General features: G+C 45.5%; 2 protein-coding genes across 3 annotated transcripts in view; one reads left to right on the top strand and one right to left on the bottom strand.

Annotated features, from left to right (window-relative positions):
* The first annotated feature begins 5,382 nt into the window (after positions 1 to 5,382).
* STBD1 (starch binding domain 1) lies at positions 5,383 to 8,148 on the top strand. The gene is made up of 2 exons (XM_075929432.2): positions 5,383 to 5,595; positions 6,827 to 8,148. Exons 1-2 carry the CDS (start codon positions 5,412 to 5,414, stop codon positions 7,654 to 7,656), a joined length of 1,014 nt encoding a protein of 337 aa, XP_075785547.2. The 5' UTR covers positions 5,383 to 5,411; the 3' UTR covers positions 7,657 to 8,148.
* A 7,525-nt stretch (positions 8,149 to 15,673) lies between these two features.
* The window catches only part of CCDC158 (coiled-coil domain containing 158), a 61,069-nt gene continuing 49,358 nt past the window's right edge, over positions 15,674 to 27,384 (bottom strand). The window contains exons 23-27 of one of the 2 annotated variants that reach the window (XM_075929437.2): positions 24,834 to 24,901; positions 23,686 to 23,898; positions 23,003 to 23,026; positions 17,180 to 17,281; positions 15,674 to 15,858 (exon numbers count right to left, since the gene is read on the bottom strand). In XM_075929437.2, the coding sequence (XP_075785552.2) occupies positions 15,782 to 15,858; positions 17,180 to 17,281; positions 23,003 to 23,026; positions 23,686 to 23,898; positions 24,834 to 24,901 (484 nt within the window). In that variant the 3' untranslated portion in view covers positions 15,674 to 15,781. The remainder of the gene's footprint in view (positions 15,859 to 17,179; positions 17,282 to 23,002; positions 23,027 to 23,685; positions 23,899 to 24,833; positions 24,902 to 27,384) is intronic. The other variant, XM_075929438.2, reaches the window with a different exon arrangement.

The raw sequence follows: 27,384 nt of genomic DNA, 5'->3' as shown, positions 1-27,384 counted from the left end.
CCCAGTGTAAATAATTGTCACCTGCAGGGGGAGCTACCACTTGGCATTTCTCTCTCTCACTGATAAAGGGGGCAGACTTCATGAGTTGAGTTTTCTTTGGGTACAGCTTTTACACAGAGTAAAATGGATTTTTGTGGAATTTTGGTCCCTGTTGGGGGTTGGTTTCCTGAGCCGGTTCAGCATCTGTTTTGCTCTGGAGGGGAGTGGTAATCCCAATTCTGTGCCTTTGCTGAGCTTCTGGCCCAGCAGGCAGCATGGTGGGGAGCTCAAAAGAGCAACAAGGTGGGTGACAGTGGCATGATCAAAACACCAGGGGACAATCCCAAGGGGATTTCTGTGATTCAACCCCTCACATACACATCTCCTCTCAGCACCTCCTATGATAACAAAGACAATGTACACAACGAAAATCATGCCGAGACCCTCCAGCGGGCCCCAGGCTGGGCGGCTCTTTCCATGCAGGGCCTAATTCAGTGTGTGTTTAATTTTAAGCATGAGCTTAAATTCACCCCATCTAGCAAAGCCTACAAGACAAAGCTTAAGTACACGTTTAAAGTTAAGCTTGTGTGCCTAAGTGCTGTGCTGAACTAGGTTCTCAGTGAAGTTGTCCAAGTTAGCACAGATCATGTGTATCGAAGGGAAAACCCGTTTTAGAATATGAATTCACGGTATTTATGTAGGCATCCAGGGAACTTCAGCCATTATGAAGACTGTACAGTTGTGCTTCTATAAATTTAAATGACATTTTATGTCCTCTTAAGCTGACACAGTCTTGCTCTCAATGACACTAAAAGATTAAGAACACTGCATACTGGAAATAGATTGTCTCAGACATCCAATTAGCCATTCTCTTTTCTAATGAGATAGCTGATAATAAGATTTCATTGATGGGTTAGAAAATTCAAACAACAAGAAGTAGGTAAGGATAAAAAGAAGTGATTTTAAAAACTGGTTCCCAAGAGATATCTTTCCAAATTCTTTGTCTGGTGCTAATCAATAGTCTATAGCAGATAGTGTTAATGACTGTCAAACTAGGATCAAAGATCTACCATAGAAATCCACAATTCTTAGACGGAGTTACCTCCGTTGCTAGTTTAATCTTTATCAGTATAATCCTTTAATCCTGCATTAAAAGCTATCCTCACCACTTCATGAGACCCAAAACTGGGTAACAAAATTAAATTAAATCAAAATAATTGTCAAATCTAATCTGTGCTAATGGGATCTGAAATCCCTACCAAGCCAAAAAAAAAAAAAAAAAACCCTCCAAAGCAGAACACAAAAGAAGGAAGGGCATGTTAAGAAATCCAATTGTGAGCATTAGTGTACAATGCGGAAGTTACAAAAAGAGTAATAAATTTATCTGACTGCTAAAAGAAGAAATAAGAAAACAAAACCAATCTGTATTCAACAATACTAGCAAGTAGAAAAACAAATTTGACAGCCTTAAATCTCGCCTGCTAAGAAGTGTCGATATAAATCATTATGCTACAGAAGTTACTGGAATTAACCTTCATGAAATATGCTGCTGGTCACTTCATTAATCAGAAGAGTGAATAGGGGGTAACCCTTCCACACTGCAGACACAATGCAAGTTCTCAGCCGATATAGTTTTTACATGGCATAACTCTCCATGTTAAAATTGTCCCTTGAATTAGAAAACACTTTATAACCTGCTGCTAGTGACACCTCTAGCTACTACCTTATTGCACGGAACAGACCAGCCTTTACCAGACTGCGACAAGAAAACAAATGGGGAGAAGAAAAAACAGAAAAGGAAAAAATGATAGAAGGAAAAGGCTGGACAATGAGAAAGTCTTAACCTGTGGTGGACTTTCACATTTCTATTTTAAAGCTTCTTTGATTACATTCCAAGGGAGCACTTTAGCTCTGATATAAGTAGGTGGTATAAGTAGGTCAATTAAGCTGCACTTACTGATACTGGGCACTATTTGTATCATCAAAGCAAGGGAGCAGTATTTGGGAAATTCCTAGAGACTGTTCTCAGTGCCACACAAAGATCTTAAACTTGCAGACTTAAAGCTGAATAGAGTGCCACCTATATCCAGGAACAGAATGCACTACTTATAACTGAATACAGAGGAGCTGATGTAAAATGTGTTCCTGAGAGTTACTGTATTTAGAACCAGGGAAAAGGTAATAGAAGGTGATAGAAAATAGAAGGGGAAAGGAGTTGGAGATCCATTCCCTGGCTTTCCCTACTAGTAAATCTTGGAGAGAGGAACAGGAGAAAGCAACACTAAGGGTACGTCTAAACTACATGCCTCCGTCGACGGAGGTATGTAGATTAGACAAATCGGCAGAGGGAAATGAAGCCGCGATTAAAATAATCGCGGCTTCATTTAAATTTAAATGGCTGCCCCGCTCTGCCGATCAGCTGTTTGTCGGCAGATCGGGGCAGTCTGGACGCGCCGCGTCAACAAAGAAGCCTTTCTTGATCGGCACAGGTAAACCTGGTTTCACGAGGCATACCTGTGCCGATCAAGAAAGGCTTCTTTGTCGACGCGGCGCGTCCAGACTGCCCCGATCTGCCGACAAACAGCTGATCGGCAGAGCGGGGCAGCCATTTAAATTTAAATGAAGCCGCGATTATTTTAATCGCGGCTTCATTTCCCTCTGCCGATCTGTCTAATCTACATGCCTCCGTTGACGGAGGCATGTAGTCTAGACACACCCTAACAGACAATGTAGAGATGAGCTCATACTGGTTGGATGTACATCTGGATCCAAATTTCTTCTGAGTTTGAGGAAAGTAGGGTCTGGTAAGTCAAATTCCTTCTTGCTGCAGTATGTCCAAACAAGGAAATGCTAAACCAGATCTGAAATTCCCAGAGTGGAGAGTTTCCAATACAGATGCAATCTAGGCCCAACTTCAGGTTTTTAATATACCACACTTCCTTCATTTTTCTCTGTCTCTATATCCGTACTCGAGGGGTGAGGAATATTTTTGGATCGGGGGGCTGTTGACCCACAGAAAAATGAGTGGGGGAGGGCATACACAAGTGAGAAGCAAACACTTACAACAAACAAACAAACCCCCCCAAACATGTGGCCTGACTCAAAAGGAGAAAGACACTTGCCACATTCCCCTTGAATACTTGAGGCTAGGAGGGCCCAGGCTAGTAGATTTTGTGTGCTCCAGCCCCATGAGGGAATTGGGTGGGTGGGGGAGGGGGGTTGGAGCACCAGTACAGACTCCCCAATGCTGGGGGAAGGGGAAGTCCTGAGCCTCGGGGGCCACATCCGTTCCCCAGGCCTTAGGTTCCCCACCTCTGCTCTACTCGAACACCTCTGGCTGACGAAACAATCCCTTACACTGGAATTAACGCTGGAGCTCAAGTTGCACAATTCTGGCTCCAAATGAAGCTCTGAACCGTCCCAAAGTGCAAGGGAGGCGGCGATCTGTGATGCGGGGGTTTGGGTTCATCCAACGCACAGGCAGCAGCCAGTCATCAAATATGGAACCCAGGCACAAGGGCTGCCAAGCCAGTAGCCAGGAGAAAAAAATAGCCCTTGTGTGTGGGCACTTCAGCAGTGCTACCCCGACTGATGTTAACTGGCAATGCTTGAGGCTCTGAGAGCTCTGTGGTGAAAATCCAGATGCCTCCATTTTACCTCAGACCTGGCTGGGGGACATCAAGGCTCCTCTCAACCCCACCCCCTCACCGTGAACCAGGAAAGCTCCATCCACTAGTCCCCTGAGTCTCCCTCACCCCCTCCATTCCCTGGTGCTCTAGACAGCCACAGTTTCACAAAACAAGTGCCTACCCTGAGATGAAGGGGTCTGATCTTCACACTGTTGAGGCCTAGCAGCTACTGAAGCCTTAGGAGAGCAGCCTGGGCCTGAATTCAGCAGCCACTGAGCATTTTACTCAGCTTGGCCACTATTTCCCTTCCCTGACTGTTTCCCCACCCGCTGGCCTGGCAGTGGGGCCACCCCAGAGCCCCAAGTGCCTTTCCAGGGGCTGTGCTGGAACCAGCCCTGCGAGCCAACTTCCATGCAACTCCCAGCAGTGTTTTCTGGGCAGCCTTCCCCCGCGGACCCCACTGCGAGGGGCAGAACTGGCTGTGGCCATACTGGACTCAGAAGCAGCAAAGTGCAAAGAGCCCCGGCCCGACCCCTCCAGCCCCCCAGGGGCAGGGCCGACTTATCCATTAGGCACAGTGCCTAGGGCCCACGATACTTTTCGGGGCCCATGAAAATGCTTTAATTTCTTTTAAACTCAGAAGGGGGGAAAAATGAACTTTTAGGGTCCAAGAAAATGTTTTAATGTTTTCCTCGCCTTAGGGGGGGAAAAAAACACTTTTCGGGCCCGCGGAAACCTATTCCATTTTGCCTAAAAAATAAATACAAGGCTGAAGCATTTAAAGTTATATCCACAATCATTGTAATGTTGATATGATGATGGTGGGAGGGGCCCACGCAGGTAAAAGTGCCTGGGGCCCACGCAAGTCATAATGCAGCTCTGCCCAGGGGCTTTCCAGGGGGGGCAGAGGAACTTTTACAAACACCCCTCTGGGCGGGGGGGGGGGGCTTTCAGCCTCCCCCCAGTGTAAAAGGGCTTTGCAGGGGGGGGGGCAGAGGAACTTTTACAAACACCCCTCTGGGCGGGGGGGGGGCTTTCAGCCTCCCCCCAGTGTAAAAGGGCTTTGCAGGGGGGGGCAGAGGAACTTTTACAAACACCCCTCTGGGTGGGGGGCTTTCAGCCTCCCCCCAGTGTAAAAGGGCTTTGCAGGGGGGGGGGGGGGGCAGAGGAACTTTTACAAACACCCCTCTGGGTGGGGGCTTTCAGCCTCCCCCCAGTGTAAAAGGGCTTTGCGGGGGGGGGGGGCAGAGGAACTTTTACAAACACCCCTCTGGGCGGGGGGGGCTTTCAGCCTCCCCCCAGTGTAAAAGGGCTTTGCGGGGGGGGGGGGGGCAGAGGAACTTTTACAAACACCCCTCTGGGCGGGGGGGGGGGGGGAGCTTTCAGCCTCCCCCCAGTGTAAAAGGGCTTTGCAGGGGGGACAGAGGAACTTTTACAAACACCCCTCTGGGCGGGGGGGGGGGGAGCTTTCAGCCTCCCCCCAGTGTAAAAGGGCTTTGCAGGGGGGGGACAGAGGAACTTTTACAAACACCCCTCTGGGCGGGGGGGGGGGGCTTTCAGCCTCCCCCCAGTGTAAAAGGGCTTTGCGGGGGGGGGGCAGAGGAACTTTTACAAACACCCCTCTTGGCGGGGGGGGGGCCTTTCAGCCTCCCCCCAGTGTAAAAGGGCTTTGCAGGGACTTCAGCGCTGGGGCAGGAGGGGGCGGGGGAGGCTCCTCCCCGGGCGGGGCAGCGGGAAGCCGAGCGCGCCCCGGGCGCAGATATAAGGCGGCGCAGGGGGCGGGCGGTTTCCCGCGTCCCCGCCATGGCCCAGGGCGAGCCGCTGCCGGAGCTGTGGCCGGCGCTGCTGGTGGGGCTGGTGGCGGCGGTGCTCGCCTGGCTCTGGTACGGCCGGGGCGGGGCGGAGCCGCCCGCCGAGCCCCGCAGCAGCGGCCGGGCCCCCTGCGCGGAGCCGCCCGCGGGCGCCGAGCTCTGCGGAGCCGCCACAGGTAGCAGCGCGGGGCGGTCCCGGGTCCGCCGGCCGGGTCCGTGTCTCCCCCGTGCCCGGCTGCTGCAATGCGGCGCGGCCCTCGCCAGGCGGCCGGGCTCCGCAAGGCGCCGCGCCCGCCCCCCGGGCTGCGGACCAGCCCTGCCGCCGAAAGCGCGTCCCGAGCTGCCAGCTCCCCCCTCCGCGGGGCTCCACTGGCCGGGGAAAGGGGGCGGCTCCCTAAGGGCGGGCTGGGGACATAGTTCGCCTCTGGCAGGCAGAGCAGCTCACCCTTGTAGCGTAACTGGGGGCCTCACGATCCTCTAGGCGCCTCTAGCCCAGGGGTTCCCAAACTTCTCAGCCTCATGCCCCCTTTTTGATTTTTTTGAGAAACCCTCTTTCCCCCCCAAAAAGCAGCAAAATGTAGGGTGGGGTTGACGGGGGGGGGGGTGTGCCTGGGTTGCTTTGTGCCCCCCTGAAATTTTGGCATGCCCCCCCCCCCCCCAGGCGGGCACACCCCTAGTTTGGGAACCCATGCTAGCCTGTACTCTAGAGGAGCTGACTAGCCCCGGATCACATCTGACACTACTGAAAATGGCATTAGTGGCTAGAGACTGTTTCGGCGCAATATCTATAGGGCTGGAAAATGAAAAGCATGGTGGGAGGGGCAGGGAACAAACGATACTACAGCTGAAAAACTTAAAGAACAAAATCGTTTCGCTGCACCTTCAAGACTAACACAAAACTGTAGAGGGTATCATGAGCGTTCGTGGGCTCCACCCTCCTGATGTGGTAGGAAAGTGGTCTTTTAAGATTTTTGTATAGTGACTATAAAGATCAGCGCTTCAGGAGCTGGCTGTCAAACAACTTGTCTAACTGGTTGTGAATACGTGACTCTTGAAAGTCAAAAAGGAAGGGACTCCCACAAGTACAGTGGATGATTTGATGTCGGTACGGTCTAGTAAACATACTGATTTGTAGAGAGAGGGTTTATGAGGCCTTGGCATGGAGTACTGCTCTTGAATCAAGCTTTAAAGAGCCAGGGTAAACTTTGGACCTGTAAGAACTCTTGCCTAATGTAACTGTAGTAAAGGGGTGTATAGTTTGCTTCAGCTATAGGAAGTTGCCTAGTAAATCCTAACAGCTGTTTAGAAAGTAGTTTTACTCTTGTGAGTTGGGAACGCTTTCAGTTGCCTGAGACAGAGGCTGTATGTTTCTGGTTAACTAAGTATTCTAATATTATGTTTAATTAGAGCCTCTCCTGGAAAGCAAAGAGCGAGTCCTGCTGGAAACCAGCGCCCTGTCCAGCCTGCAGGAGCCAGTGGAGAGTCTGGCAAGTACACCAGAAAAACATGTCCTGTGTCAAAGTGATGATGGCATTCTTGGAGAATCTGTTTCAGGAGAGTCACTGGTCAAAGAACCTTCCACCCCGCTAATGAATTACTGCGAATACTTAAGCAGTGAAGCTACTGGTTCTTCCGCCACAGAATCAGAACTAGTCAAGGGACAAGAAAGTGGGGATGCTTTGGCAGAAGCATCTCCTTCAAGTAACACGCATGAGGACAAAAGGGAAGAACAGCCAGGTCAGACGCTTGAGTATCAGGACTTGGTTGATCATGAGGAATGGGAAGTTGTTCCTGAACTCTCATTGTCCGGGGATGCTAGTAAAAACAGCAGTGCAGATGACTCTGATGCCAGCGTGGGCCCAGACAACAAGGAACTGGAACAGGTAGATTTCCTTGAGGCGGATTCAAAAGCAAAAAGGGTCGCAGCTGTGCCCCCGATGCCACAGAACATCCACGTGAACTTCCGTGTCCACTACATCACTCACGTGGATGCCCAGCTGATTGCGGTCACTGGCAACCATGAGTGTCTTGGTCAGTGGCACAACTATGTGCCACTCAAGTGTGACAAGGATGGGTTCTGGTCTGACACTGTTATCTTACCAGCAGATACCACAATAGAGTGGAAGTTTATTTTGGTGGAGAATGGAAAAGTCACACGTTGGGAAGAATGTGACAACAGAACCCTAATGACTGAACACGAAGATAGAATGGCCCATCAGTTGTGGGGATATCATTGAACGGCATCTCTGTAGAAGCTCCTGACCTCGCCCAAAAAAAAAATGCTTAGATGAAGCATGGGGGGCCCTTCTTTTATTCCAGCTTCCAGCAGAACATTCTCCGCATTGTAGACTTAATGTACATCATATAGCAATCTCCCCATTAGACTGGTCTGATCCACTGATCTCTCCCCTGCTGGAGTAGCTATTTCTCTAGAAAGGGATTCTTTATGGGAGGAGGCTTTGAGTTGACTTTAGCTGACAATCTGATACCAAGGTGCATAGGAAAACAAGATCAGCACTTCTGACAGCGCCAATAGCTGTAAAGTTAAGTCTTGATCCTAAATTTGACTTGGTATGAGTGCAGCAGTGGGATGAGCTGGTATGCATTTAGTCAGCTGTCCAACCTTAAGCCAGAGAAGGTATAGCTAACTACACTGCACTTGTGACTTGCTATGAATGGTTTTAATTTATTTTACTGTACAATTAAACAATAAACAATATATTTTCAGATTGGCTGTCCTTCACATCTTGAGACCTAACCTGAGTTGTTTTAAAAGGTTAATTGAGAGTAACAGGACCTATTTCCTTTTGAGGTGCCAGGTATTCCCTGACAGGCTTTGTGGCTTTTTAGAGGAAAGAAGGCCTGATCTCTCCCTCTCCGGCCCCCTCTTCCCCCAAGCCTCCCCCTTTGACTTCAGCTCCACTCTGCTTTGGGAAAAGGGAATAGTTGGTCAGCCTGAAAGCTCAGATGAGCAGGGAAGCCTTAGAAAGCCAAAGTTCAGAAGTGACCACCTGACATGATTAATAAGTGACTTTCCTTTCACTGGGAGCAGGTAGGGATTTCCAAACGAACTTTGTAATTTTCTCTTCCCACTACCCAAGGTAACAATCTGCAGTGTTTGCACTTAAAACAAAGGGAGCATCTACTGCTCTAGAGGCTAAATAAGGCAGGGATTTCACTCTAAATCCGTGGTGTCCAACTTGCTAGCCACGTGTGGCTATTTGGCCATGAACAATGCTGTTATTTGGCCGGTTAAGAGTGGCTAGTTTGCTATAGCAGTAGCCATTCTAGTGGCTACTGCTTCAGAACTGGTTGGATGCCGTGGCTCTAAATGCAGAGTTCATTTTGTTATACTTGGGTTAACATTATTCATTCTTTATAAATGAACCTTCATGTGAGCAGCTCAGATGGTCCTTCCATGCAGAAGCTCTGAGGCCTCTTCTGCTCCAGTTGGTACCTGCTCACCAGTCAACTGATTTGCTAGCAGAAAAAGTGCTTCTAGGTTGGTAACCCCCCTAGAACAAAGTCGAGGTGCACTTCCAGTCTGGTAGGTGGGAGCTGCCATCCTGCCACTTGACTTTTCTGTGTGAGACCAAAATGTTTCCATCTACAGGTTGAACCTCTCCAGCCCAGCACCCTCTGGATCTGACCGGTTCCGACCTAGAGAATTTTCCACACCACAGGAGGTCAATATTATCTAGCAGCATTACCAATACTTCCACTGCTTCCTGGGCAGTTAGAGGATATTTAGGGGTAAATGGAGTTAAACATCAGCATGGAACACTGAGCCAGGACTGGGGGCTGTAAAACTTTATGGGACTATGGGAAACTTGGCCACACCTATGAAAAGTGGACAGCTGGCTCACTGAAATCGTTCTTGACCAGGGATGTTTCTGCACCAGAGTTCTGGATTAGAGAGGTGCAACCTGTAGTGCCTAGAATTACCTGTACCATCTTGAGGACTGTGGCTTGCCGAGTAAACTCTTCTATAGCTGAAGACAGACCACCTGCACTTCATAGTATACAAAGGTGAGCCATAAGTTGAAAGGTCCTGCCGGTGCAGATCTCATCTAGAAAAGCAGAGTTTCTTGAACCATCAACTTCCTCCTTTAAAGAGGAGAAAGGAGACATGCTCTAGCTAGCCAATTAAGTATTTTTCTGCTGTATTCAGCCCTCTTTAAAAGCCGTATTTCAAATCATCCTTGGTTCTATGTGAGTCTGAGAGGTGGGTAGGCTTACGCTTATACCTGCCCACAGTTAAAGGATCTCCCCCCAGCCTATGGGGAGGAGCCACAGAACCTGAAATACCCAATGACTGGGGTGGGGGAAGGGAAAACAGGGACAGGTGAGGAGGTCAAAGGGCTAAAATGAGGGAACTGGATGGGAACATGGAGCAGAAAACCCTGGACAGGCCCATTGTCCCTTGGAGTCTTTGAGAGAGCCAGTGGAACTCTGCCCAGACACGTGAAGGGAGATCGGCTCCTCCCTCAGCCAACCTCTGCTCCCTAGTCTTATAAATGGACATCTTGACTAAAGCCAGTGGACATCTTGACTAAAGCCAGCAGGAGGTGGTTGAGGAGGTCCCATGACTTTGCGGGGGTCTTGGCCGGGTGCACATAAACTACTAGGCGAGGGAAGAAGTGCAGCCAGAACCTCAACAAGAAGTTCTGGAGGAACTGGAAAAGGGGCTGTAATCTGGCACATTCAAGACACATGCAGCAGGGTCTCCCTCACACCGCAGAAGGGGCAAGGGTTGGGAACGGGTGAGCCACACCGAGTACATGCCTGTGCTCACAGCACTGTAGAGGATCAAAACATCCTTGGTTCTAGGCAAATAGAATGATCTGTCTACATCCAGCATGTGACAAAGGACCTACCTGGGAGAAGAATAGAATTCTCTGGCTCTCCTGAAAGTTGGGCTGAACTTGCCTTATGCAACCTCAGAAAATAAGACCACCTGAAGGCTCACAGGTATGTTGTCTTAACTTAAATGGAATATATGGGTTCAAAGAGTCAAAGGTGTTGTGACCCAGTTACTGTCAAACACTGAACAAGGTTTGGTTCTATAAAGACCTCAGCTTGCTTGATTCCTCTCCCCCTCCCCCCCCCCCCCCCCCGCAACATGGAGAACCTTTGTTTGGACTGTCTTTTTTTAAACAGTGGTAAAGAAAACTGTCCTTTTGGGATGGGGGGGGGGGGGGGGAGAGAGATAAAAACAAGAGACACCCACAACCAGGGAAAGAAAAGAGTGAAAACAAAAATGTACCTTCTGACCCTGGTGTGGACTCTTCTTTACAACTTCACTGCTAGAAAGACGAGCCACTCCAAAACCAGTGCACTTGTGATCTTACCTGCCACTCCAAAACCTGGCACACTTGTACTAATGTTGAGCTGTTTAGGGCATTGCTGTTAGCTGGCTTCCTGGTCACTGGTTTACACTAGTGTTCAAAATAGTTTTGGCTGGCTAAGCCAGACTGGTGTTAGAGGGATAGGAAAGAATAGATGTAAGGTGGGGAAGGAAAAGGTTACACAAAAGGGGTCAGGGTGAGAGTCACGCTGCAGGTGGTGTTTGGAATTTAGGCATAGTCAGCAGCTATGGTAATGTCAGCTGGGCCCCTCTCCTGGTTCAGTGCTGTCAGGATATCTGGATTAGGGCGATGAAGGCTCAGTTGATAGGCTAGATGGCATAGTTGATTTGGGGAAGCTGTGGATAGGTTTGAGAAACAGCTGATCATAGAAAGCTCACTTCAATTCCTGGGCAGCTCTGGTGCATCCTAACCATGTCCTTTTTATTTATCGATGACTCTGCTTTCCCTAGTATATAATTAGAAGGCTCTAAAGCCTGCTAATCTGGCACCTTTCACCAGTACTTAAGATTGTGTATTAAATAGGCTGGGGTTCTTAGTTGGGGTTAAAGCAATAATTTATGTACCCAGTTGATTCAAGGCAGAATAAACTTTGTGCAATGATGTAACTAATTAACAGTGTCTCTATTAGCTTTAAAAAAACAAAACAAAAAAAAAACCCTGGTCATGAAAGTGACCAACACTCCCAAAGGACACAGTTGAAAGAGGAAGGTATTTATAGGCATCATTAACCCAGCAGTGCAGCTCAGTACATATTGAGTCAAGTTGCCTAGCAATTTTAATGTATTGTCACTAAATGGTAAAATGGTGATGAACTGTGAATTTTAAAGGAGCATATATAGTAGAGACTTGAGGTTTGTGAATGGATTTATAGACACATTGGATGCCTGTCCAAGAGGATTAAACTAATCTAAAACCTGCAGCATTAGAGTAAGATGTTCACCAGAAAGCCACTTAACCATCACTAGAATAGAACAATTAATATGATAATGAATGTCTTTCAAGTAGACAATAGCCCTTGTAAGGAGTAAAGTCTCCTCAAAGTGACAGGACAGCCATGTTGAGAAGCCAACACCCATTGTTAATGATAAAGCAAGAATTCTGCAATGGCATGTGATGTAATCCTACCAGCTGTGAGATCAAAGACCAGCCCTGTAGGCAGAAGAAGAACCCCAAACGGATATTACTCTTTAACTAACAGCCCCGCACTAAGCAAACAGGCTAACATCAATGGTATGATGAAGTGAATTCCATTAGATTTCAATGTCCAAAATCTTAGTTGATTCACAATTTTGTCCCTTTATTAGTTGGGATAGTGATTCTTTTCACAATGATAAGATTATACGTGCTTAAACAATACCACAGGTGACCAGTATAATGGTCCTTTGTAAAGGTATAACTTATTCCTCTATGGAGTAAGCTGTATTGATAGAAGCACCTTCATACCTGTGTAACTGCATCCATACTGAGGAGGTTATGCACCATTTTAGCCCTATTGGCATAGTAAATGTGTGGCAACTTTGCTGTGAAGGCAAAAGGCCTGACCCAGAGTTGTTCAGAACTGTCTTACAAGCTATCGTGTGTGATGGCTCAGCAAATTGGATTAGAAGGCCATTGAACTCTAGGTCCCTGCTTCAAACCCTCCCTAGGCTAATAATGTCTAGAAGTTGTTACTTTTGAGTGGGTTGTTTTTTTGTTTTTTTTGGGAGGAGTGGCCTATATGAATTAACGTTCATGGATCAGGTTATTGGCCCACCCGCGCTGTAATTAGTAATCTCCAAGTCTGTACTTGGCTTCCCTCTCTGGCAGCCGAGCGGCGGGTCAGTAGAGCAGTCCACAGAGGCTTGCACTACCAGTTCCTGCTCTGTAATTGTTCTGCAGATAACCCATGTAAAAGGGAAATGAACTTATGAACATTCCTCCTGTGCATAAAGGTGTGGCACAGATCATTCCAGCTCTTCTGGAATGAGAGTGTTAAACTGTTAAAATGCATTGATTTTTTTCCTCTCCCCTAAAACCTTTACTACTTAACATTTTTCAGAATTAAAGGAACTATAGAACAAGAACACAGGTATCACTTAAGCACTGATATTAAGGTTACCATGATGTTAGAAGTGCTTGATGGGGGTGGGGTGCATCTAATTATGATCAAGACCTGTGAAATAGATTCAAGATGTTACTGAGTCACAAGCATCAACTAGTGAGCCACTGAATTGAGACTAATGAGAGACTTTGTGTGACGTTGCTATGGACGATGACTACAGTCTTTGAAAAGCATAAAGGAACCTGCAAACCCCAATGAAACTGACAATGAACAGAGCAAGTCTGGATGATTGGTCTGTCCTGAGTATTGTCTCATGTTATTTTATGACCAGCCAAACATTTTAGAGTAAGTTAGATGTTTTGTGGTTACCAAGAGCCACTCCTCCAAATGATACGGCTTTTATAAAACTGAACGGTGCATCATGCTCACATAGAAACTAGACTTATTCTTCATTTCCTTCCTTCCCCTATATTACCTTCTTAGCTGACCCATGGTAAAATTTGCCAAAGGGAAGGGTATTTCTAGGTAATGGGCAATCTACTGGTGAAGTATTTTGGTGTAAGCTGTGACTACGCTGACAGAAGAGTCTTTTCGGAAGGTGTACAAACACCACCTCCCCAAATGACGTTAGGCACGAAAGCGCTTTTCTTTTGCCATAGCTGGGCTTCTGTGAGGGTTAGGTCAGCATAACTGTGTTGGTCAGAAGGATGGGGGTGGGAGTGGTTGATTCACATCCCTAACTGATTGATTTAACTATTGCAATGAAACTTAAGTGGCGACCAAGCCTCTGTCCTGATATTCAAATCGGTTTTAGGAACTTGGGAGACTGTTTCATTGAACAGTTAGGCCTGGTCTACACTTAACTTATACTGGCATAACTCGGGTGGCCGAAGTGGTAACTTCCCACTCCCTAGTGCCATAGTGATGCCAATTTAAGCATCACAGTAGGCACAGCTATGCTGACAGAAGAGGGTGGGGAGGCGGTAATACTATGCCAGCAGAAAAACTCCTCTGGTTGGTGTATGCTACCTCTGGGCTGGGGATGCTATGCTGCCGTAGACTCTACAGCCTTCTCTACTAAGTCACTATTGAAAATGAGATGGAGGCTCCTAAATGACTTAGGCACTTTTTGCAAATGTTACCCCAAGGTGCTTTGATTGTTATACAGATGTTGCTTTAAAGTTTTAAGTGCCTCTCTTTTATGACTCCTTCCCTATGTGGCTGTGTCACATTTTACTGGGCCTATACATATTAGCCTGGTCAATGCTGTCAGGGTGGTTTTCACTACTTTAACTGCCGCCTCCTGCAGCACGGCTTAGCCTTTTCAGATTGAATAAGCACCTTTACCTGCTCTGTCATCTGGCCGCTCACTCATGCAAAAATCCTCCACTGTCAAAAGTTAGTTCAAAAATAAATCGCTGAGTCTGACAGACATGCCTCACATGTGCATTGCTCCCGGTCAGGTCCACGGTGGTCTTCATAGGCGCTTTCCTTAGATACTGCCATTAATGCAGTGTTGTGTGTTTCAGTGAATTCAGCTGGTAGTAAGATATAAAGATGATAGCTCACCCTTTCAAAAAAAAAATAAAAAATGGGACCTTAAATTAGCCAGCCAAATCCAAGTGAATACATCTGACTGATGGCTTACTACTCAGAAGTGAAGACAACAGTAGTTTCAAATTAGGTTTTTACCACCCCACTTTTCCCATTTTCATTCTGCTCCCTAATTCAGGACCTTAGGAGTTACTGCTGATGTCCCAGTGCATGGCAGCTTCAGGGGTATGTCTAGACTGCATCCCTGTGTCGGCAGAGGGATGCAGATTAGGCAGGTTGACATTGCAAATGAGGCAGGGATTTAAATATCCTGTGCCTAATTTGCATAAAAATGGCGGCCATGTTTTGCTGACTCCGCACTTTGTTGGCAAAAAGCGGCAGTCTAGAAGGGGATCTGTCGAGAAAGAAAGCCTTTTTCAACAGATCCCTTATGCCTCCTGCAAGGAGGTTTACAAGATCTGTCGAAAAAGGCTTTCCTTCTCGATAGATCCCACTCTAGACTGACACTTTTTGCCAACAAAGTGCTGAGTTGGCAAAACGTGGTGGCCATTTTTATGCAAATTAGGCATGGGATATTTAAATTCCTGCCTCATTTGCAATGTCAACCTGCCTAATCTGCATCCCTCTGCCGACACAGGGATGCAGTCTAGACATACTCCAGGTGTCCACTAGATTAAAAATAAATCCTGCCAGCCAAAGCACCTTCTATCTACTGAGACGGAACTGTGTCTTCGCGGCCCTGCCCCTCTGCCACAATCACACTGAAACGAGGTGCAGCATGAGCTGCATCCTGCTCCAGTGCCAGATGTAGGATCCAAGAGTTGGCAGGGGTGGAAGATGGCTAGTTTATAGAAGTGGAAAAGGGAAGATCCCTGTTTGCCTATGGGGTGGGATGCACCATTTGTTTCTACCTCTGAAATATGGACTATCATGACATTGTGTATAGAAAAAGCTACTCAGTACTGCTTTCAGAAGGGGATGGCCATCAAAAGGCATCCCATTTTACATTTCTGAAGATTTAACAGCTTTTATAGTTGCTGGAGATGTGACCGATCCAGGCTGTGTATGTGTGGGGCAGTTTTGTGAGGTCTCTGTTGGATTATATTTGGGATGACTAGCATAACTCTCTTTCAACTGTGTCACTTGGCATATGTGACTATTCCCAATATATGCCAATCAAAGCTACAACACCACTAGCTCCATGGCTTGGGTTTACGTCGCAGTATGTCCCGTTCTTTTAGAACCGCAGATGCAGCTAGTATTCTAGTCCAAGACACAGATTACAAAACTACAAGAACCTTTATTATCAATCTTCAACAGTGTCCTATATTTTAAACATCACATTTAATGGGGCACAATCGGCGTCTATTAAAACGATCACAACCGTAAAGTGTTTCTTCATTTTGTTAGCTTTTTCTCCTTTTCCTTCACTTTCTCAATCTTCTTTTCCTGACATCTGATCATTGAAGACATTGCTGAAAATAGCATTGAGAAAAGTTTACTTGCTAGATCACATTGAGCAGAAAACAGTTGATGCCTCAGGTATTGACACTGGCAGCTTTAGGCTGTCAGCCAGCGCATTGCAACTGCAATGCTCAGTGCTTGCTAAGCCCTGAACAGAACAAACGTGGCTTCGATTTTAGTAGGCTGATGGTTTAACACACAAAAGAGGCCTAATAATAAATGGATATCCCCTCAGCTGAGGCATACAGCTGTTCATTTGGACCCAACAGCGCAACTTCACTACGAGTCAGAAAGTAAATGGGCACAACTGCATTAATTTTGATTACAATTCAATCCATTTCAATACAACCCATAAGAGTAAGTGACTTTGTGCCAATATTTGCAAGGTGGAGTTTGTTCATGTGCATGAGAGGGGTTATATATTTGTTCTGTAGCTCTGATGCAGCTGTTGTATAATGCATTATTGAAGGGATGCTGGCACAGAAAACATGCTGCTGTAAAACAAGGAAGATAAATGAGAGCAAATACTGAGGGGTCATTGAAATCAATGACTATTTACAATCCAGCTGGCTCAAACTTTTTCCCACTTGGCTTTTTATTTTACGTAAATAATTTCAGTAGAGTCTTATCAAATACATTTCCATCACTCAGGACTTTCACATAAGAATTGTATGGTGTGTGGAAGCAGTCATTTTTGGGTCTGTAAGCACAGAAGTGAAGGGGAAAAGGAGGAGAATTAAAACATGGAGTGAAAAAAAAGGGCCAATGACAAAAGGAATTCTCTAACGCAGCAGACAGCAGTCACTGAAGTTGAGAGGAATTTTGCTGGTGGTTTCAATGTGAGTGGGAGTAGGACCTAGCCCTAATGACAGCTGCAATCAATTGGTGGCTGAGGCGACAGTATTTCCCTGTTTTGAGAGTAAGGAAGAGCGGAGGAGGATTCATTATGGCCATGCGGTCACTGCTGGTAAACTGGGATTTTGTTTTTCAATGGAGACTCCTCCGAAGAGAATATCTTTCAATTTCCACAAAGTGTCAACAGCTCTTTAAAAACCCCATGTAACTAGTGTCTGCATCCCTGAACAGCTGCCATGTTTGAGAGATTTAGGATTTCAGAGCTCATTAGAGTTAAGGGGCTGAGTACATTGAGGAGTTAATCTGTTTATTCTCCTAGGCGGTGGATAATGTCGAGGTGGCTCTTAGTAAAGCAGACACATCTAAACAGAGAGAAATGGACAAGCATGGCCGGAGCTATGGTGTGTACAACAAAGACAATGGAGATCAACACATTTTAAAAAATACTAGTGCTATCATTAGAATAAATTCCAGTACCTTGGTTTTTCAACTGTAATGTTTCCACCAGGTTTTGTAGGCTTTCCATCTTGTTCTGTAGCTTCCTGCATGTGCTCCCACTGGTTTCAACAGGCTGAGAAGCTATTGAGAAAATGATTAATCATTAGGTACAAAAAATACTTTGTATAAGGAACCTCCGTATTACAGGCTTAAAATTAGTTCTAAAATTAAGACAGTTCAAACAAATATGACGACTTTGAATATCAAAGAGAAAATAAGAGATGGCAAGATAATTATCAGTTCTAGTAATTAGTAGTTCTATTTCAAGCAAGCCAACATGCTGTGTGGTTGTGTAGAGGGGAAGGCATAAGAATTACTTTAATAATAATTGTGTGCAGCACTTTCCATTAGAGGATCTCATAACTCTTTATGCAAGAGGTCCATGTTATGGATGAGAAAACTAAGGCACAGAAGCAAAGGGTCTTGCCCACGGTCATTAACAGGCACGTAGCAGACATGGGAACAGAAGCCAGGTCTTCTCAGCACCAGTACAGTGCTCCACCCTCTAGGCCACAGTGCCTCTGACAGAACAGTGATGTTCAGAAGTAGACTTGAAATGTGCAGATGTTACAGCTGTAAGCAAGTTAGTAGCTGGCCAGTCTGGGATTCAGTTAGATCAAGAGGTGGACGATACACTAGCCCAGGGCTACTCAACGTGTGGCCCATGGTGCGGTTTGGGTTTACACAGGGCTCAACACATGGCCTGCAGGTGGGATCCTTTGAACAAGGTCTCCACTGGGAACACACTCCACAACGGCGAGGTGTCTCCCAAGTGGGGTGAGCACTGAAAGATGCAAGCGGATGGGCTGGCTGGAACAGGCGGGTACAGGGTGTTAGTATTTCTAGCTCCCAGGGAGGAGGTGCTGGGAGCACCATGTCATTGTGGGAAGTGCTTTGTATTCATGCTTGTCAGTGTGAAAGAAGCTGTTTGCATATATGTGCATGTATATGCAACGACACTTAAGTTGTGGGCCTCGGCATGTGCTGTGAGTATCATTGTGGTCCCGGGGCTTCCACAGTACAGTAGCCCTTGACTAGCCCATTTTATCAGGTTAATGGCACATGGAGGAGGTGCTATGCTCATGCAAATCAGTGCTTTTATGACTGCACAATTGTAGTTTCACTCTGCAGCTGGCCCCATAGTAAACGACTTCTGGTCAGGAGCTGCATTGTTCATATCTGCTACTGATTCCAAAAGGAGGGAAAGGGACAGGTAGATGGGGGTAGGCGGAGACACAGCTACATAGAAACAGCATGGGCCGGGAAACGTTTCCTCTCTAAGTTACAGGTTTGAACTGAGCCAGCGCTGGCAGCAGCTGAATGTCCTCAGTGCCATCGGGCTGTCCCGTGGTCTGTGTGAAATAAAGTGGTGGGTTATGTGTAATTGCAACTGCAGCGATGCGCACCCCATAACAGTCTTCTTTACATTTGCAACTCATTGCTTCTGGAGCTGAGAAGCCCCTTCCAGGGTGAAGCACATCGGTGGCAGAAGCTCGTGTTGTTCTGTGGATTAATGGACTTGCACTTGCCCGACTGTCCCCTAGCAATGAGCATAGTTGTGTCATGTGCGTCTTATTCAGCATATGATCGTGTGTACTCTAGTTTTTAAACAATAAGCATACAAGGTGTTACAGGGTTAGCCCACCAGGAAGGGACACAGCAACGCAATGTGAGTGTTCAGTGCATGGAAGTGAGCCCAGCACGGCTATTTTGGCTTGGGAAACACACAGGGAAAACCTTGAGGTTTGGCAAATGTAAAAGCTCCAGCCAGACAAGAGGGCAGTGATAATGTCAGGCTCCTCGAAGGGATTACAAACCATAAAAAGAAAATGTAGCAACTAACATGCAGTCGGGGCTCACTCCAATGGTTAGTCTCAATCGGTGTTTCATTAATGGCCCTATTTATGTAGGGATTTTTTTATGCCAGATTAATAAAGTAGGCCCGGCAACCTGAGCTACTGGCAGGTGGCTGATACAATGGTGTTAAAATAAACACCCGTTTAGTGATGGGATGGAAAAGTTGGTCAATTTTGCCTAAGATGTGTAGGCAGAAGTGATAGAAATGTAGCCGTGTTAGTTTGGTGTAGCTGAAACAAAATACAGGACTATGTAGCACTTTAAAGACTAACAAGCTGGTTTATTAGGTGATGAGCTTTCGTGGGCCAGACCCACTTCCTCAGATCAAATAGTGGAAGAAAATAGTCACAACCATATATACCAAAGGATACAATTAAAAAAAATGAACACATATGAAAAGGACAAATCACATTGCAGAACAGGAGGGGAATGCCGGGGGGAAGGGGGGGGGGAAGGACGGTAAGTGTCTGTGAATTGATGATATTAGAGGTGGGGAGAGTGGGATGTTTGTGAGTTAATGGTATTAGAGGTGATAATTGGGGAAGCTATCTTGGTAATGGGTAAGATAGTTCGAGTGTTCGTTCATTCCTTTTTGGAGAGTGTGGAATTTTAACATGAATGACAGTTCAGAGGATTCCCTTTCAAGTGCAGATGTAAAAGGTCTTTGTAGCAGAATGCAGGTGGTTAAGTCATTGAGAGAGTGTCCTTTCTGGTTAAAATGGCAAGCTACCCCAGACTAACACGGCTACATTTCTATCACTATTCTATTAGATGATGAGCTTTCATGGGCCAGACCCACTTCCTCAGATCAAATAGTGGAAGAAAATGGTCACAACCATATATACCAAAGCATACAATTAAAAAAATGAACACATATGAAAAGGACAAATCAAATTTCAGAACAGAAGGGGGAAGGGGAGGGGAAGATAAATGTCTGTGAGCTAATGATATTAGAGGTGATAATTGGGGAAGATATCTTTGTAATGGGTAAGATAACTAGATCCTTTGTTGAGACTCAGGTGTAAAGTGTCGAATTTTAGCATGAATAACAGTTCAGAGGATTCTCTTTCAAGTGCAGTCTTAAAAGGCTTTTGAAGCAGGATGCAGGTAATTAAGTCGTTGAGACAGTGTCCTTTCTGGTTGAAATGGCAAGAAACTTTTTTCTTTGTGATCCTGATCCTGTCTAATATCTGTTTGGGATCACAAAGAAAAAAGAAAAAATCCAGGGGGCTGGATTTAATGCATCTGAGGATACTGAGTTGGCAGATGTCATTGCAGAGCCTTTGGCTATTATCTTTGAAAACTTGTGGAGATGGGAGAGGTCCCAGGCAATTTTAAAAAGGCAAACGTAGTGCCCATCTTTAAAAAAGGGAAGAAGGACGATCTAGGGAATTACAGACCAGTCAGCCTTGGCTCAGTCCCCAGAAAAATCATGGAGGGGATCCTCAAGAATCCATTTTGAAGCATTTGGAAGAGAGGAAAGTGATCAGGAATTGTCAACATGGATTCACCAAGGGCAAGTCGTGCCTGACCAACCTGATTGCCAAATGATGAGGTAACTGGCTCTGTGGATGTGGGGAAGTCAGTGGATGAGATATACCTTGACTTTAGCAAAACTTTTGATACTGTCTCCCACAATATTCTTGCCATCAAGTTAAGGAAGTATGGATTGGATAAATGGACGGTAAGATGGATAGAAAGCTGGATAGTTTGTCGAGTCCAATGGGTAGTGATCAACGGCTCAATGTCAGATTGGTGGTCAGTTTCAAGCGGGTGCCCCAAGGATCGGTTCCAGGAACTGTTTTGTTCAACCTCTTTATTAATGACCTGGATTAGGTGATGGATTGCACCCTCAGCAAGTTTGTGGATGACACTAAGTTGGGGGAGAGGTAGATATGTTAGAGGGTAGGGGTAGGGTCCAGAGTGACGTAGACAAATTGGAGGACTGGGCCAAAAGAAACTCATGAGGTTCAACAAGGACAATTGCAGAGTCCTGCACTTGGAACGAAAGAATCCCAAGCACTGTTATAGGCTAGGGACCGACTGGCTAAGCAGCAGTTCAGCAGAAATGCACCTGGGGATTACAGTGGATGAGAAGCTGGATATGAGTCAACAGTGTGCCCTTGTAGCCAAGAAGGCTAACCGCATAGGATGCATTAGGAGGAGCACTGCCAGCAGATGTAGATAAATGATTATTCTACTTTTTTTTGCACTGGCAAGGCCACATCTGGAGTATTGCATCCAGTTCTGGGCCCCCCACTACAGAAAAGATGTGGATGCATTGGAGAGGGAGGGTGATCAAAATAATTAGGAAGCTGGAGCACATGACCTATTAGGAGAGGCTGAGGGATTTGGGCTTACTTAGTCTGCAGAAGAGAAGAGTGAGGGGGGATTTGATAGCAGCCTTCAACTACCTGAAGGGAGGTTCCAAAGAGGATGGAGAGAGGCTGTTCTCAGTAGTGACTGATGGCAGAACAAGGAGCAATGGTCTCAAGTTACAGTGGGGGAGGTCTAGGTTGGATATTAGGAAAAAACTATTTCCCTAGGAGGGTGGTGACGCACTGGAATGGGTTCCCTAGGGAGGTGGTGGAATCTCCATCCCTAGAGGTTTTTAAGTCCTGGTTTGACAAAGCCCTGGCTGGGATGATTTAGTTGGAGTTGGGCAGGGGGCTGGGCTTGATGATCTCCTGAGGTCTCTTCCAGCCCTAGGATTCTATGATACTATAACTTTCAGGCCTAGAGGAAAGGGTTCTCCAATTCTGGCCATTCAGATGTAGCCACAAACATGTGTCAGGGGACTTAGCTTAGTGGGCTGATTGGAAGGTGCTGCACTTTAACGCATGGTTTCTTCTGGCCTTAAAATCTATGATGTGGAACTGATTGCCCTGCAACCAAGGAGGTAGGTAGAGAGAGAGGGGTGGGTGTTTGTATGTGATGTTCCCCCGATGAAAGAAGAATCATTTGCTTTTATCTCATTGCCAAAAGGAAGAATCAGGACTTCTTTTGAAAACAACCCCTCCTCAAAAGTCCAATGACAACGTACTGGCCAAAGGGGGCCCTCTTTTTTGCCTCTCTCAAAGGAAGTGCTGTTTTCTCAGCTCCTACTGAGGAAGGAATAGGATTGTCTGTCTACCTGCCACAACAGGAATTTGCCAAAACTGCTCTCTGCCAGATGGAGAGAAGGAACCTGTTTGTCCAAATTATCTTTTGGGTAACTTATTTCTTCTTCAAGTATTCAGGAACTGCTGTCTTAGGAATGTGGCAGCAAATCTCTTGCATGGAGTTTTGATTGGATAATGACTGTAGAATTGAGTTCCTGGTAAATTGTATGTTGTTCTGATTTAATAAGGGAAGGCCACGTAGTCCAGACTTTTTAAAGCTATAGTTGATTTTCAGTTATGTTTATCTCCCCTTCTCTTCAAATCTGTTTTATATTCTGCATTGTCAAGTTTAGTTTTAGAAGCACTTAACTTATATACAGTCACTGGCAATTTTAAAAGCACTCAATGTTGGCCTAATTGCTGCCAATGAAATCAACGGGATCTACTTTCAGGGATGCAGAATTAGGCCAACACTGAATGCTTTTGAAGATCTCATCCCAATTGTTTCCTTTCAGTTCTGTTAATGTTTAGTTAATTTCTCATGCAGCTTTAATGGGATATAGTACTTCACTTTCTATCCTAACCTGGCATATGTTAATCATAATCACTGTTAAACAGGTGCTGTGATGCACTTCAGGGTGTATACGCTACAAGAAATGTTTTTCTTCATATGGGCTCTAGCCATACAGCACTTCCTAAATGTTGAAGCATTTTGTCATTTAAATGAATGCAGTGTGAAGTGAGAAAATCGGTAATAACTGAGATGGATTTTAGAAAGGTGAGCAGGTTTGTGAACTCTGGAACACAGCTTTGGAACAAATGTGCGTAATGGAATCATACTTACGAGAACTGGGAGTGAAAGAGACACCTGTTTAAAAAGAAAAACGTAATTTTGAGAATTGCCGCTGCTTATATTGAGCAAAAAGGGACAATTTAAATGGTTAAATATTACAAAGGCAAAAATGAGAGAGATTTCTGAACATTTAAAAACGTTGCCCTCATAGACCATGGTTTCTCAACCAGTGGTACAAGAAAGCTCAAGGGTACTCGAGAGAAGTCTGGGGAGTACGTCAACACAACTGAAATTTGGAGAAAATTGAATTTTGTGTTAAGTTTTACAGCGCTTTATTATTTTTGTACTTTTTACACCCAAAAATTTCATCGTCCGCCTGGCTACGATTAAGTTGTTTAAACAAATGTGTTGCAATGGTAGAAAAAAATTGTGTGTGTCTGAAAACTGTAGGTACTGGGGAGTACTTATAATTTTTTTAAAAGGGTATTTATAACTTTTTTTAAAAGGGGGGTATTTATAACTTTTTTTAAAAGGGGTACTTTATAAAAAAACATTGAGAAACACTGTCATAGACCATATAACACAACATCTGTGTATGGCAGAATAGCTTCTCTGGTCTCGGTAGAGTTACAATTGAGATGTATTCAGCCTAGTGTTTGTAATTTACTACAGTCATGATTCAGGAGAAAAAGGCCAGCAGAGTTCTCTTGACTGGAGGAAGGGGCCAAACTTACTTTTCTGGGCAGCTGTAGTTGTCACTTCCATTGCACCTCCCTTCCTCAAAGATGGTCGATGGTCTGCTGAAGTACTAGGGCCAGCCTTCAGGTCATCTAGTGGAGCAGTTAACAGCAAGTGCACTGGAGACCTGTCTTTGTATCTCTCCTCCTGGGAGAACTTCTTTGGGGAAGAGGCATATTGAGGAGTGGCAGTGAAGATGGATGGGCTTGCTAGAAAATCAACATAGTGCAATTTCAATAAAAGCTCATCTGATACTCTTAATGTGAGTTCTGCTATGCCACCATTTCATAATCCTGTTCTCTTCATTGCGCTCTGTCATCCTTCCCCTTTTTCATCAGCAGCCAGGACTATAGCGCCCACCTTACTCTCTATCCCAGAGACCAGAGGGTGGGAGGGGATAGCGCCTTTGCAAGTCCCATGTACTATTGCTGCATGGACTGTCAACTGGAAGATGGCTTGTACCTTTTCCCTAGGTGAATAGGGTGAAATATGCATCCACTGGCTACTTGTATCTATTAGGGACGTTAAGTAATGGTTAATTTCCGTTGATTACTTGATTAGTCAGTAAGGGTGTTAGCTGGCTCATGCTGACTCAGGGACCGCTGCAGCTCCAGTTTTTAAATGTAGTAAGAGTCCCCAGCTCCGGGTCCTGCTCCCCCCTTGCTGCCTCTGATACAGAGGCAGCAAGGGGAGAGAGGAAGCGAGTAGTTGAGTAGTGCCTAAATGTGGGCACCCAAGCTGTAAAACTTTGGCCTTTGTAATTACACACGGTCACTACTTCTAACAAAGGCTTGTTATGGACATTTTTTTTGTCGGGTGGGAAGAGAGTCATGGGAAAAAACATAGTAACCACAGTAACTTCCTGAAATTCCTCTAGAACTGGGACAATAGCTAACTGCAAAGCCCTCCACTTTTCCATTCTTAGTAAGCTGATGTCACTCTCAGAGCTGACCTATTAACAACAAAATGCATGTGGAGAAGCACTCTGATAAGTGCTTTAGCTTTTGTAACTAGCTCCCGCTAAGAAACATTGTAACACTTACCTCTGGAAAACACTCGTTTCCTGTCTCTATACAATTCTGCTCTATCCCAAGCCACGCCTACCTGAAACACGCATTCTTTAGCGCAGCCAGCGAAAACTTACCAGTGGACGTGAAAGACATGGTAACAGTTGGGTGCTCAAGGTCCGAAACATGTAAAGTTAAAGGCTCCCTGCAAGCAGAACAACGGCAAGACTAGCATTCTGAAAGTGCCATGTGGAGGGGTTGCCCCACAATGACCAAGTGAAGCATTACATGCATATTAGAAGTCTCATACACAAACATGAAAGGTGTACAGGGTGTTTGCAGGATTCAAATGAACTGACTTGGAGGGATGAAAGAATGATCACAGCCGTAGCGTGCTCAGGCATTTAAAGATCATGCAATTTTTAGCATAATGTAAACACTAATGGTATGGCCTCACACTTGCACGTAGCTCAGTCCATGGGAGAATACTGAAGAGGTGCACTGTGGCCATATCTCTCACCACAAAGGAACATGAGTGTTTGTGTGTGTGAGAAAGTGTAGCCCAGCAGCGGGCAACGTTGCCTGGAGAGCAAGGGGTGCTTATGTTGCTGGGAGACGTGGAAATTTGCCACGGTCAATGAGCTGCCCTTATACACATACTTACATGTCCACCATAAACATGCTATTTGAGAGTCTCTTCTGCTGACTTTACTGCAAATTAAAGCTGCATACTCTTAGCCATGTTAGTACCTCAGTTTAAGCACTTAAGGCCTGATCCAGTGCCAGCTGAGTTCAATTTAAATTTTTCTACTGACTTCAGTGGGTGCTGGATTAACTCTTGGGTGCTCTTGTACAATATGGGGATTTTTGACTTTCGTAGAGGGCCCATATATTTAGAATACTGGGTTAATGTTATATAAAAGATCTAACATATATAATAGCACTCAGTCCACAGACTGGAAACATCAAACCGTGAGGAAAAACACACTACAAGCTCTACCTGGAGAGTAAGCAGTGAGTCAAACCCTGAAGTCCTTGCTTAGGTTTTACTCCATTCTTAATTCCCAGGGAGAGTTTTGGCTGCATAAGGGTAGAGTAAAGACTAAGGCTACATCTACACAACAGCCTGGATTGACTCTCTAAGGATACATCTACAGTAGCCCCCTAGATCGATCTAGGGAGGCTAATGAGGGCGACCAAAATTGCAAATCAAGCCCGGGATTTAAATATCCTGTGCTTGATTTGCATGTTCCCGGCCGGGATTCCGATTTAAAGCCCTAACTCGAATTAGCTAGTATTCCTCCTGCAATGAGGTTTACCAGCTGATTTGATTTAGGGGCTTTAAATCAGAATCCCGTTTCACTGCCACCTGTAGATGCAGGCAGTCGCTTTGGGCTAGTAAATTTCTAAAATGGTGACCGGCCGGGAACATGCAAATCAAGCGCGGGATATTTAAACCCCGGGCTTGATTTGCAATTTTGGTCACCCTCATTAGCCTCCCTAGATCGATCTAGGGGGCTAGTGTAGACGTACCCTAAGATTGATTCATTGGTGGTTGATTTAGCAGGTCTAGTGAAGACCCACCAAATCGACTGCAAATTGCTCTCCCATCAATCCTGTTAGTCTACCCCAGACAAGAAGTGTAAGGGAAGTCAACAGGGGAGCTGAGTGGTAACTCCACCTAAGGGACTTATATTCACGTAGCTGAAATTACATAGCTTAAGTCGCCTTTCTGCTGTAGCATAGATGTAGCCTACAGTGCTGATCTTGCAAAGTGTCCTATATGGGCTGACTTTTGTGTCCATGAAGGCCATACTGAAGTCAGTGGGGTGCCAGGCAAAAATAGGGGTCAGTCTGCAAGGAGCTTCATTGGATTGGATGGAGCTTTGCCAATGGTCTGCCCACACACAACAAATGGCCGGAACAGGGTCTTTGTGCAGAGTTGAGGGGTTAAACCCAGTCAGAAATACAACTGCCAGAGCTGTGCAGTAATCTTGCTGTAGAATTCATACTGTAAGTGGGGAGGGCTGCTCAGAGCCTAAAGCAGTATAACTCCAGCATAGTGATATAAATAGTTGATACTAGCATCACAAAATATTGTCATGAGCAGCTTATTTCAACATTTATGCACTAGCTACTTCAGTGCTTTAGGTATCGGCAGCATTTGAGTGATAATCCTTTCCCCTTTATCCGTGCTATTGTATAAATAGTACCTGCAATAGTTGAGTTTTAATTAGGGCACACATTTTATGAATGGAGTTCTCAACACCACTGGTAGTTGTTCCATACGTATGTCAACGTTCTAAGTAAGCAGTAATGACAAGTACTCTGTTTATGATAAGTTTACTATATTTAGTAGGCTACACATGCAATTCCTGGTGTAACAGCCCTGAATTTACTCCAGACTGTCTGTAGCACAGTGTATTTGATATAGAACTGTTCAGGTTCACATCTCGGTGTGCTCTCCTGCTTTTGATTCTTCCTTGTTTGAGGAACGTTATCTTACTAGTAATAAGGAGGGTTGCATGGTATGAAATGGTGAGATCAACATGCATACTCTGATGTTGGGGTTACATGAAGCATAGATATGTAGCAATTCAATTACAATACATTAAAATGCAAAACAGTGGCTGTTTTTTTTTTTACTCGTGTACATTTATATTCATCGATCATTTTATCAATTGATAA

This window comes from Pelodiscus sinensis, chromosome 4, assembly GCF_052426305.1.
Source record: "Pelodiscus sinensis isolate ZL-2025 chromosome 4, ASM5242630v1, whole genome shotgun sequence".
Lineage (NCBI taxonomy): Eukaryota > Metazoa > Chordata > Testudines > Trionychidae > Pelodiscus > Pelodiscus sinensis.
This window is presented reverse-complemented; position numbering and strand designations above follow the sequence as displayed.